At 29.4% G+C, this 14270-nt stretch overlaps 1 protein-coding gene across 2 annotated transcripts; it reads right to left on the bottom strand.

Annotated features, from left to right (window-relative positions):
- Nucleotides 1-3183: 3183 nt before the first annotated feature.
- LOC129889145 (probable polygalacturonase At3g15720) lies at nucleotides 3184-14041 on the bottom strand. 2 transcript variants are annotated; one of them, XM_055964328.1, is made up of 10 exons: nucleotides 13682-14041; nucleotides 11710-11829; nucleotides 5334-5465; nucleotides 5091-5252; nucleotides 4960-4986; nucleotides 4617-4824; nucleotides 4005-4086; nucleotides 3778-3886; nucleotides 3542-3658; nucleotides 3184-3442 (listed from the first exon to the last, which is right to left on the bottom strand). In XM_055964328.1, the coding sequence occupies exons 1-10, from the start codon at nucleotides 13685-13687 to the stop codon at nucleotides 3209-3211; spliced, it is 1197 nt and encodes a 398-aa protein (XP_055820303.1). In that variant the 5' UTR covers nucleotides 13688-14041; the 3' UTR covers nucleotides 3184-3208. The 2 variants fall into 2 exon arrangements, with proteins under 2 accessions (XP_055820303.1, XP_055820302.1); XM_055964327.1 differs by lacking the exon at nucleotides 13682-14041 and adding an exon at nucleotides 13479-13656.
- Nucleotides 14042-14270: the final 229 nt, after the last annotated feature.

Consider the following 14270-nt stretch of genomic DNA (forward strand, 5'->3'; position numbering starts at 1 on the left):
AGAGAGGGATGAAGTTTAGGATTTTGGGTAGGCAAAAGAGTGGAAAATGACCCTAAAATCCAAGTCCATCTATATATGTTTAGGGAGTTGTCCAAGTTACCTTTACTCGAAACTAGAATTTTTTGCTAAATTTTGAACTAAATGGGAACAGGTCTGCAATGCTGAAGCGTTGTCCTACAGTTCATTTTTTCCCGAAATTAAAATTTGAACCAAGATTGGCCAAATTCACGTCGCGAACTTGGTGCGCACCCTTATGGTTAAGATGACATAACGTTTTACTCCGAACTCTAAATAATGAATCTTGATGGCGTTGGAAAGAAGACTCAAAGACCTTTAATTTGATAGGTCATAGGCCACTTAATGCGTTATATCCTAAGAGATATTATTTTTTTGAAGTTGACCCTTATACGTACTCATACGAAAACTTAGCCGATAGAAATTCTTTGGACTTTGCTTGGTGTTAGAGATCCCTTGTGATCCTACACCACATCTAACACTCTTTAAATACTTAGTAATTGATCTTAAATCATATATAAAATTTTAATTCATCGAATTCGACTAAAAATCCTCTGAAGACATTTTTCCCCTATTTCACCTTATAATTACACCTTCCAACCTTCAAACCACACGGGACCTTGCAGTGGAGAGAAGTATATTGGAAATCAATCCAAACAAACATGTATAGTTCGCTCTATAATGGAGTCTGAGTTCATAGCCTTAGACAAGTTTAGTGAAGAAGCTGAATGGCTCCGGAATTTATTAGAATATATTTCATTTGGGCTTAAACCAATTGCTCCTATATGCATACATTATCATAGTCAAGACGCAATATGAAGACCTGGGAGAGTTATGTATAACTGTAAGTGTCATCACATACGACGAAGACACAATACCGTTAGGCAACTACTCTTTGGTGGAATTATCACAATTGACTATATAAAGTCAAAGGATAATGTGTCAGATCCACTTACAAAAGGTCTAACTAGAGAGAGTTGAGAGATCATCAAGGAGAATGGGTCTATGGCCGAGGACAAATCATCATGGAGGAAACTCTACCTAGAAGACTGGAGTTTCCAAGATCTATGTTCAAGGAGATCAAATAAAATCATTGATGACGATTTAATATTGTCAAAATATTTCTTTATGAATCCATTTTCATGATACGACAATGATCAGTAACAAGTATAAGGCATTAGGACTTTTTAATGATATCTAAGTTTGATACAGGGTATATCAAATAGTGTATCTACGAGATAACACATAATGTGAAGTGTAAGTTGCTTCAAAAAAAATCCGATAAGGCCAGTTTTCTACGCACTTACGAACCAGGAAGTGTTCATGGTTGAAACGAATAAAATAATGATAATCAAAAATAGTTTAAGGGTTAATTATGTGAATTATGTTCTCTAGGTATACACAAAAGCTCGACAATTCAAAAATATCAAATCTATCGATTGACCGAGTATATCCGATATAAGTTCAAAAGGAAACTTATTTATCTAGATGCAATTTAGCCTTACTTATGAATCACAAAGTTTTTAATGCATATATTTTAAACAATAGTCATTCCCCATTTGTGTGCGAGATTGTTGGGTTTAATTGAGGTATGAATGGAAAATAAGAATTGGAAAATGTGGGGGAAACAAGTGAAGAAAAATAAAAATTCATTTCTCTCTTGTTGGTAGAAGAAAGGAAAAGTTTTGTCCTTATATTAGGACACACTTAATTTAGCTTTTAAAGGGTTAAGTAGAGGGTATCCCCTCGCACCTCGTCGTCGTCGCTCAGCTTCGGTTTTGGCTTTGGCTTTGGCTTTGGCTTTGACAAATAATGTGATTGATTGATAATTTTTTAGACAATTTATTTATCAATCTACGAAATTAACTAATTAATTTACGGAATGAAATTAATTTAAAATTCGTGGATTCAGAAAGTACATGTTCCTTCTGAACAGATATTTCTTTTCCCAAAAGACACCATGTTTGTTCTAAACAAATGACATTGTTCTAAATAGGTAAGTTCACACCCATTGTTGGCTGTAAATAGAGAGGTTTTCTCTCAGTTTTCGACATCAAATTTTCTCCCTCTTCTGCATATATTTTCTTACAAACAAAGTTGTGTCTTTGTGTGGTTTCGTTGCTAACTTTTGAGTTCACTGGAAAATTATCGAAGTTTGAGGTATCGCTAATGGTTTATCCGTTTTATCCTAGGAGGAAATAATTCATAACTTCGGGTACAGTGAAGAGATTCAATTCCTTAGGGACAGTCAATGAATTCTATGGACTCAGATACTGTTTTTTTTTCATCTTTATTGTTTTTTGTTTGCTAACTTTAATACAGGAGATAACAAAACTCTCTATGTCCTTTTGCTTATTATAAACCTTTTCAATTTAGCTATCGTTGTACAAGTTATAGCTCTCTTGAATAAGATTAGTTTAGTTTAGAATTTTCTTACTTTTGTAAGGGGAGAGTCTCCCTTGTTTACGCATTTCCTAGATTCTTTTTGTTGGAGAGGAGTCCTCTCTTTCAGGTACTTAGTTTCTAGGTCTCTTTTGTAATATCGGGGATGAGTTGGTCAGCCTTAATAGGAAGATCGACTTATTAACCACCATAAGTCTGAAGGTAAAATTTATGTCCCCCTCTTTTGTATTTTTGATATTTTATATTAATATTAAGGCCTGGGGTGTCAGGGTCATTAAAAAATGGTTATTTTAGTTAGGATCGAATTTATAATGATAGCAAATAATACTCAATTATTCTTAAAACAGTGGTTGTACCAATCCACAAATTTTATCAATTTTTGCTGACCAATTTCTCCTCTTATCGCGGCCTTGGCTTTGCAATCGTTAGTGCGCACACCGATAAACTTGTTGATGCAGTTTCTCAAACTGTAATCAGTCTCCAAACATGTGTGAACCACTCGGGTCTCATGTTAGACAATTTAAACAAACTAAATCACAAACATTAATAACAATTCATAAATCAACATGCTCAAAACATAATTTGAAACACAAATATTGATAAATGGTCCGGTTGATACAGTAATTCTACTAAATATAATTGTAAATCATGTTTTACTTCATGCGTCTAATAGTATCCTTATAGTAGCATTGTGACCATCCAATCACTAGTTACGTTTTTTGCCAAATTCAATTACCAATTTTCAAAAATGGCTATACTACTAGATGAATGGAATATGTTCTGTATATAATTATTCTTGTGACAAGCAAGATACAGGAGGTGAGTTTGAAGAGGCTTTTCCTTTGACATTATTACAAAGAGCAAAAATCTTTTCTCCAGACACAACTGGAGTTATGTAGATATTCTCCAACTCAACATTGGTGCAAGCCGTGCTATTACTGCAATTCATATTTATTGCTAGCTTACTGCTTGTAGTTCCAAATATTTTCTTGTATGTTATATTGCTCACTTTGACTGCGCTTATCTGTTCAAACATTTTTTTTAAACAAAAAATAACTTTCAGATTTCAAAGTCTTCTTTAGAAAATTAAAAAAATAAAATTGATAGATTTAATTTTTTGCACCTGAGGTTGACATGAATGACCACCATTGCAATAATTCTGATCAATAATGATTGGATTTTCCACATTTTTGAGGTTAATGTTCTCAAAATGTATAGACCTAGCATATCCAGAACCACCCTATATATGAACACATGAAAGAGATATTTTAGAAAAAAATAGTATACGCATACAATTATTTAAAAATCTTTTACCCCATTAACATATATAAAATATATAAATTTGATACTTTTTGTTACCTGCCATGACTTAATTCTAACACCGTTTTGGGTTTCCTCTAGGTGGCAATTTGTTACGTAGACGTTTTCCACATTAGCAAATGTGTTATTTGGACCTAAACTTCCGATACTGCATACAAATTACAAAATTGTGTTAGTTATTCTACGCCTAATTAATTGAATTTCCTATTTATAGTAAAAACAATGTTGAGATGTAATAGAAGTAAAGTTCACTATCTGGTATCTACCTTATACCGTGGCCTGGTCCACATGTAATACCAGTAATATTGATATCAGAGCACCCAGTATTTATGCCGATGCAGTCATCACCTGCTTGTTATTTATTTATTTGTTTTTGTGAGTTGATTAATTTTGGCGTAAGAAAATTAAACATTATATGCAACTAATATAAAATAGTTATTTCAACATTAATAATCTTAGAAGTTAATAGGTCATTAATCAATTTAAAACTTAAAGCTAAAAATATTGTGAAACTATTATTGATCTGTAGGTAAAGTCAAGAATAAAAATACTTAAGAATATAGTATGAATTAAGGATAATGTGAAATTCTGCTTATCTCAATAAGATATTCTGATAAATTTTGGTTATATTATAAAATCAATACTCACATAAGTAAATTCCAAATTATGCGTGAATAGCAATTATGAAAAATTATCTTTGGACTGCTTTTTAATTTCTCAAAAACAATTCTAGTTTGATTTTCAAAAAAAAAAGAATTTATTTTAGCAAACGTGATTATAATTTGCATTTAAAAAATAATAATTCAGCAAATCATTTTTTGTAATCGATAAAGATGATAACCATTTTAGGAAGTAGGAAGAAAATGAGAATTAAGTACCTGTTTGAATAATGGAGTCTTGAATTTGAAGCTGGCTAGAGAAAAAGATATCGATACCATCAGTATTGCGACTATACTTTGGTGCACTTATATGAATATTTGAGATGGTTACTCCCTTGCTGTAAGTGAGAATTATATGGTCCCTCGAACTATTCACTAGCTTTATTCCATTTAATCGAAGTCCATTACAGTAATTAAATTGGACAACCTACAAAAAGATTTCTTTGTAATCTTGTAAAGGAATATATGTGCAAAAAGAACAAGACTCAAGTAATAAATTAAATTATATTAAAGGATAGATAGCATATAGACTAAATTGGTTTTAACAATATGTACTCCATACCGTTGGCTTAGTGCAAGTCCCATTCACCTGAAACAAGTAAGCTTACATGTAAGTAATATTTATGAACACGGTTTGAATTCCTTTTAATTAAAAATCACATTTGAGAAATTGTTTTAGCTTGTCTAACGCACCCTGGTACGGCTTGGAGTATTCCACCATCGCTGCCCATTGCCATTAATAGTACCAGAACCATTGATAAAAAGACCAGCAACTCCTGTAAAATAAATCCAACATACATTTTCACAACCTGTCCATGCCTTTGGATCCTTGGGTGCTACAATGGATCCTGATAACTGCAAACCCATGATCAGCCCAAACTTGTAATACATCTTCCATTCATATAATCAGGAACCATTTTATTCTTAATTACTTACTTGTAGATGAATATTGGTGGACTTACAAGGCCCTTGGAATGTAATGGGACCTACTAGAAATGATCTTCCACTTGGTATAAGTATTGATGGATTTTCATCACTACACGCAGCTCTCCAAGCTTGTTTGAATGCCTAGAAATTAGAATCATGAAAACTTTTGATGAGCAATTTTCTTCCCTTTCTAGCATGATTTAATCGCCTTCCCCAGGGAAAAGGAGGCGTCCTCAATCAAAGTAAAAGATCATTTCATTCTTGAAAATAACTAAATAACATCTTTTTTTGTATGAATATGCATATACCGTATATGTACATAAATCTAGATGATACACATTTTTCAAGATGTACAACATATATACATCGATAATTTTTAAAAATAATTAAATTATATATCAGGTCACGTTTAGACTTTCAATAGCATGTCTAATTTGCAAGATCACAAATATCAATTTTTATGGAAGGTTATTGGCAAATATCTTAAAGATGACTTGATTGTGTAATAATTCTTCACACTATTAGAGTATAAAAGTTAAACTCATTTCACTTAGGGAAAACTAAGCTTTAAACTCATTTCATTTAGGGAAAAGTAAGCTCATATCAATTAAAAGCAAAATAATTACAAATAAATACTCATTTACAATTCATACCCCCAAAGTATGAGATTCGCGAACAAGATATAGTCGCAGTATCAATATACTGACATGGTATCATTGAGGCTGCTTCAGTCCTTAATGATACTACCACAGTATATCTATATACTGTCATGGTATCATTGATGTCTACTTCAATCCTTCAGCTACATCTCCATTAAACCATCATATATTGACATGGTATCATTAAGGATCGTTTCATATAATTAGTATCACTCCTCAAATCATGTATGATACTATCACAGTATGCGAATATCAATGATGTCATCACATAATATCATATATAATAGCATGATATCATATATATACTGTGATGGTATCATAAAGATTTTTCTAAGTAATTCGATATTACATGAATGATACTATCACAGTATATTTGTATATTATAATGATATTGAAAATCCTTAATGAGACACTTTTAAAATCCTCAATGGTACCATAACAATATATTGATACCTTATCGATGTCATATAGGATTGACCTCTTTTTTAAGAAATAAAAATAAAACAATTAAGAGAAAATTATTAAAATCACAATCTTATTTGTTAAACTAATTAGTAAATATAGTCTTTGTGATACTCCGTCGGTATGTTGATACCATATTGATATCATATACGACTGAGCTTAATCATCTGTAATACTCCATCGATATATGATACCATATCAGTATCATGTAGGGTGGACATTGATGTCAGTGCGCAAATTTAAAAATAATTAAAGAAGGTATAGGAGAAATTAGTTTGGCCGAAGAGGAATATAAAGTGTTGGAAAAATATTATTTTATATCTCAAAAAGAAATTATAATATATTATTTATCATTTACTAATCATGATTAATTTCCTTTAATACCTTTTAAATGATTCTTAAGTCGGTTAAACCTCTTAATTAGTCTTTTGTAACCTATAATTTATTCTACAACTTAATGACATTGATTTATTCTTGGATGCTGGATTTGAACGTTATTTTACAAATTAGAACGTTCGATCATTAAGGGAGTTGAAAGATGATTATTATTTCTCTATAAATACATATATTTTCAAGGTCTTTGAGAGAGACAAGGAAAATCATACATATTCTTCTTCCAAAACTATATTATAGTTGTGCTGGGTTTTATTTTGTAGAATATTTGTTAGTTTTGAGGCTCTTAGTTTATATTAGAAGAGTTTGATGTATCCCCTTGTTGAATTCTAGGGGATACTCTCATACCAGGTGAAATATCCTTAAGAACAGTGACAGAAGCACGCCTCAAACTATGTGAATTCCTTACTAGTGTTCATGTTCATGATGAAGTGTTAGTATTCGCTATGATAGAGTATTTTCCGTAAGATTTCCAACAATATAATCTTAAGGATATTTTCATACTCTATTCTTACGAAAAATACTACTAACTACAAAGAAGACCAAAATGACTGGATACAGAGATAAGTTGATAATTCTTGATTTTTTGAAAATGATAACATTGTTTTTAAATTAACCTTCAAAAGTTCGAGGGAAGGAAAAGTCATAGTCTTTCTTATGATTCTTTTTGGTTTGTTTCTTTTTACTTTGGCTCACAATTTTAATATTGTTGATATCTAACTTAATTGGAGAATGATGGAATTTATCTACAGATGAGAATGCTTGTAGTCCAATAGTGCTCTTGTTATTTTCTCTGTGTGGTGAACTAATTGCCACTTTGTTGGTACCTTTGAGAATTCTAATTTACAAGAGGTGTTACGGATTTTGAGAGAAATATACTACAAAAGTTATTATTATGAAAGGTAATCGGATATTTGTATTCGTGTTAATAAGGTACGTGATATAATTATACGTCTATATTTAAATCATACCCCTCAATGTAGAAGAAGATTCAGAGAAATCATAATTCCGCTAATTCAAAATTAAATTTGATAAGCGGATGATATAAATTATTGTGGTCATTTCTCAAGTGAATATTATGGCCAATGTGAGTAATTGGATGTTAGACTTTGGTGTTGTTGAGCATATTTGTGCTAACTAAAATTTTTGTGTTCTATACCCAAATTGAAGAAGAAGAAAAATATTTATATATGTTGGTGATTCTAGAACTACTCAAGTTCTTAGAATGATAAAAGTTCTATAACTCACATATGGAGATATTGGCATTATTTGAGGTGATATATAAATTTAATATTCATGCAACTTGACTCTTGTGGAATTATGAGAAAACATTGAATGAAGGTTTTAGTGAATTTGATAATATGTTAACAAATGTTGTTATGTGGATGAGTTAATAGCCATATTTTTGTTTGTAATTCATAGTTTTTTTTTTTGATAGACGAAAAATGTTAATAGTTATTTTAATTTGATGGATTTATATGAGTCTTGGAACGTCGGCTTTGGATATGTTAGTGTTTTTCTTATATATTAAATAAATGCAAGATGATTAGATTTTCTTATGTTAAAAATAATAATAAGTTGAATATCTAATAAGTTCTTAATAATTAGTCAATTCAAATTCATATTGGTCTTATTGTTTAAAATAGTCAGATTTTCAATAGTAAAGTCAGATTTTCAATAATAATTATAAAGTCTTAATGATCAAATCATTATTTGAATTTAAGGTGATTGAATGACCATTAACTTGGTGAAAACGGTTTTTGCCATTTGATTAATTAGCACTTCAATGTCAACTTTTGAATAAATAATTATTAGAAGTGACAAATATTATTGTGTCACATTTGAAGATAATTTCTCTAGATAATTGGATGTAGTTTTATTGAGAAATTAATGTGAAGTTGTTGATTTATTTTTAATATACATAAATATGTATGTGTTGTTATATATAAAATTGAAATTTTATTAACTGTGAGAAAGTTATTTCTTTATTATGAAATATTTGAAAGTGTAGGAGTGACCTGTTATGATTATGTTGATTGTATGCTAATAAATATTGCATATATAAATTTGTGGTAATAAGTTGTGATGTGACTAAATGCAACGTTAGAATTGATAAAATAAATAAAGTATTATTGAGTTTTTAAAAGTAATAATTTTCTCATGTTTTTGTTGTTGAAAATGATGTTTTTTGATGTATTATTTTGAAAAGAAGTCATTGGTGATACATGAGAGGTACCACAAGTATATAGTACCAAATAAATTGAATATTGTGCTATACTAGAAGGGTACAATGATGCAATGTGAATCTTAAAATAGAGTTAGTGATTGTGGAGTTGATTGGTGATGAGACTAAGTGGTTAAGACAACCCTTAGGGGTCGTTTGGTTGGGATACAAGTTATGATGGATTGGTTATGATGGATAAGTTATGCTGGGATAAATTATGATGGAATTAGTTATGATGAGAATAGTTTTTATTGCTTGTTTAATTTGTCATATTCAAAATTATATTCAGTGCATAAATCTAAGAATAAGTTATTTATTTACAAAAATACCCTCCACCTTATTTCATTTTTTTTCATGTACTTAACAAGCTTTTAGTTATTCATTCTTAAAAATAAAATTTTCATCTTATTTAACTAAAATATTTTTATGTATGCATTTTCATAATTGTGTCGTATGTTTTTAAAATTAAACTTTAATCTTATTTATCTTAAAAATAAAACTTCTATCTTATTCAGCTTAAAATTAAAATTCTCATCTTATTTAGCTTAAAAATAAAACTTTCATCTTGTTTAGCTTAAAAATAAAACTTTCATCTTATTTAGTTTAAAAATAAAATTATCATTTTAAGCTTATTAAAGTAAAATAAATTTTATTATTAAAATTATCTACATTTTAAAGTTATTTACATTTTAATTGATATATAAAATATAATTTTTTAAGTGAATAATAAACTATTTAATTAAAATATGTAATTTAGTAGTGAAGTGAATATTTAAAGAGAAATCAAAATATAAATAAACATAAGAATTAGAAAAATAAATTCAACTTATTATTTATTCATTAATAGAAATTTTATGTATAAATGTAATTTTTTTAATAGAAAAATATATTATCATAAAAACAACGAATTAGTTTGTGAATGTTATTATAAATGTTGTTAAAAATTATGTTAATATATATTAATGTAAAAAGTGGTGTATCAAAGAGAGTTTAAGGGGGTATTTTAGTTATTTAATATACCTTATCCCAGGATAAGTTATCCTGAGATTACTATTCCATCCTCATGAAGGGATAACTTATCCTAGTACTAATTGTTAATCTTGAGATAAGTTATTCCATCCTTTGCAACTAAATGAGGAATTAAAGGGCACTTAAAATTATCCAGGAATTAACCCCTTTTATCCATCACACCAAACGACTCCTTAATGTGTATTCCAATTGGAATGAAACCAATATTTCCTGTGGTAAAATTAGATACACGTGTTTGAGACATGATGTGATAAAGTAGCAGATATGAGATTAAAGTATTTACATAAATTATGTGTAGTCAAAGGTGAATCTGATCAATTCACGGACTAAAAGAAACATCGAGGGGAGTGAGACTTCTTTTGTCATTTGAGAAGATCAACAATGATGGTAAACCAACCTATGTGATTGGAGATCCCATGAATTAGGTTCATATGGATAATAACAAGTCATTAGTTGGTCAAGTAAGCACTATAAAATTATGCCCCTCCTATAATGTGTGAATATAGTGCAACAATCTGCAAGGCAAAGTGAGGATTGAATTAAACTCTTAATCCAAATCATATCATTTATAGGTGGTGGATTGCTTTGCAGAATACACTTGATGATCGGACCTATATGAGTGTGAGGTGGTGCTGCTTTTATGAAATTGTGACAGATTTCTAGAGCACTCATGAATACCAGGACACGAGCATGGCCTCTTAGCGCAAAACCGTGATAACGATAAAGATTGTGCGAATACAATGTGATAGAATAAGACACTAACCTTACAAAAGAATTATTGGTTCATAGAAGTTCTAAACTTCACCAATGGTTCTCTAAGTTTAATCTTGCTTTATCTAAGTCTGGTTTATAGTCTACGGACACTAAATACGATGCATTATACTCATATGTGAAAACCCAACAAAACTTCTTATTACGTATATTATATTATTTTTGAGATATGTAGGAAATTGTTGGAAAAATATTATTTTATATCTCAAAAAGAAATTATAATATATTATTTATCATTTACTAATCATGATTAATTTCCTTTAATACCTTTTAAATGATTCTTAAGTCGGTCAAACCTCTTAATTAGTCTTTTATAACCTATAATTTATTCTACAACTTAATCACATTGATTTATTCTTCAATGTTGGATTTGAACGTTATTTTACAAATTAGAACGTTCGATCATGAAGGGAGTTGAAAGATGATTATTTCTCTATAAATACATAAATTTTCAAGGTCTTTGAGAGAGACAAGGAAAATCATACATATTCTTCTTCCTAAACTATATTATAGTTGTGTTGTGTTTTACTTTGTAGAATTTTTGTTAGTTTCTAGCTCCTAGTTTTATACTAGAGGATACACCCATACCGGGTGAAATATCCTTAAGGACAGTGACAGAAGCACGCCTCAAGCTATGTGAATTCCTTACTAGTATTCTTGATGAAGTGTTCGTGTTCACAATGAAGTATTAGTATTCGCTATGATGGAGTATTTTCCGTAAGATTTAAAAAGAAATTATTTAGGAAAGGGATATGGAGTGATAAATAATTTGTTTAAAGGGTCCATTATGCTCACACACGTAACAGTATTTTTCAAACATATGAGCACTTGAAATAATATGTATTACTTGAGTGTCATCGTGCACTCCATCTCCAGAAGCGCCATAACGCGTTACATCAAAAATACCAGCAAGACTTCTTTCAAGAAGAAATGGAGTAATACAAATCAGAAAGATGAATGTTTGACCCTGCAGAAAATTAGGAATGAGAATCAAAAAATAAATAATTATGATAATCGATAAGAATCGTAATTACTATTAGTGTTGTGAAACAAGTCAAATATAACAACAAAAGGAAACTATTCCAACACAAAATAAATAATTAAATCAAGAAGAGTCTTTATCATAGCATACCTACTAAATTTAAATAAATAAGATTATAAAATTGACAATTCGCATGAGACATTGAGCTCACCATTCAAAACGAAAGCAGAAAGTGAACAAAGCTCGTTCCTTTTTTTTTTCTTCTTTTTCCCTTTTTTTTTTTGGTTTGGAGAAGTGCCTATATACGCTTCTCAGCATTGCATATTATGGGGGGAAATTGTGCTTCTTGTATAGGTGTATATATATTTTTGATACATAATTATATTATATATATAAATTTATATATATATGACAAAAAAATTCAACAAAATGGACACATGTATATAATATATCAATATTGTATAAATAGTATATAAATAATATGTGGCTCAGTTATTTAGCAACATGAACTTTCATCTTTTTGTTGAGGATTCGATTCTCCACCTTAATCTAATCTCTCGTTTCTCCTTTCTCTATCCCAATTATTTAAGGAAAAATGTACCAAGAGATAATTTAATTTGCTTTTGTTTATCATATCATTCTTAGAGTTAGTATAATAAATTCATTATTATTAATGTAGAAAAACAATTTTGAAATAATTATGTATGAAAAAATACGTGATATTATATTCAGAAATAAAAGCTCATACCTAAGGTATAAGGAATTAAAAAAAAAGTTATAAGTCTATCATTTTTATTTGCTAAAATGGAAAGTACTTGTACTACAAGATAATATATTATTATTACATGTCACACACATTCAACCACGTACCTAATGTATAAGGAATAAAAAAAAGTTATAAGTCTTTCATTTTTATTTGTTAAAATGGAAAGTATTTGTACTAAATATTATCTTATATAATATTATATGTCTCACACATTCAAACCCTCTATTCCCACCTCCAACTCCTCCTGAAAAATAATTAAACAAAATTGATCCATTTTTTTCCTCCCGAAAAAGATTTAAACAAAATTGATCCATTTTTTCTTGTTTTTGAACGATCATTAAAAAGAAGGGTAGTTTTAAACTATGTTACTGGTTGAAAAATATTTTTGAGCTAAAAATATAATGAAAAGTAAGAATAACTCATTTTAATACTTCAAAAAATATATTTGGCCTTTTTCACTTTTACAAATTTAATTTTTATTCATATATCCTTTGTATAAGAAATTTTATTTTTACAATAATTTTTTTCATTTCTACACCAAAAAAACTAAAAAAATCATTCTTTTTCTATATTAATTTATACAAGTGACATAATAGATCATTGTCCACCTTTGCCTAAGCTTTACACAAAGTGAATCAGATGGATAAAAAAAAATGGGTTACAGTTATTGCCTGACCCTAAAATTTTTGAAAATTTCAAAATTCAAATTTCAAGTTGAATTTTGAAATTTTCAGGTTTTTCAAATAAATATTAAAAATCTATTTTTACTTTAAATTATTTTTAAAATAAAAACAATCAATCACAACTTTAATTTTTTACATATCAATTTTCACTTTGAAAGTAAAAAACACTTTTTAAAAATACTCACAATTTTCATGCCCTAACTCTTTCATATTTTGATGAATCAAATCTAAAACACCACTTCCGATTTTCTCCACTTTAACATCAACCCAAATAAGTCTCAGGGACGAAACAGAGAACAAAATCACATTTCAATATCCATTAAGCTAATTCCAAAATTAAATAATCAAATCAATAACAAAAACCTCAAAGAGCTGACGAAATACGAACCTCCATAGCTGATTACACGAACTGGACTCGAACAGGACCCCGTCGGAGAATCTCGAACGAACTAAATTGTACAAGCAGTTTGGGGGTGTGAGTTATGGCTGATGATTACGGAGTTAAATCGGCGCTTCAAGGCATGGCGGCGTCACTCCCGGTGAATCAGACAGCCGCTATGAATTTTATTTGGCTGTGAAGAAGTAAAATAATGGAGGAAACGTTGGCGGTTTGAATGGGGTTACTGTCGTACGGAGGCGGAGATCAGTGCCGCTGAAGCCTAAAGCAAGTAAAAGAAAAATTTTAACGCCCAAAAACACTAAATATGAGTATATATACTAGATTTCTTTATTTTTTTTTTGTTAAAAAGAAAAAGAAAATGGGGTAGGGAAAAAAAATGAATGAAGAAATATAATGTGGGAAATTAAGCTTTCACTAAAATTTAACTAATTAATTAATTGAGCTATTAAAATTTTTTATTAGCACAATCCCATAATTTAATTATTTGAAAATTTGCATATATAAGATCTTTGAGTGTCACTATTTAAAATTTGAATTCCGTTTAAAAAAGATTTGCAAAAATAAATTTAGTGCTATA

Source organism: Solanum dulcamara, chromosome 5 (genome assembly GCF_947179165.1).
Source record: "Solanum dulcamara chromosome 5, daSolDulc1.2, whole genome shotgun sequence".
Classification (NCBI taxonomy): Eukaryota; Viridiplantae; Streptophyta; class Magnoliopsida; order Solanales; family Solanaceae; genus Solanum; species Solanum dulcamara.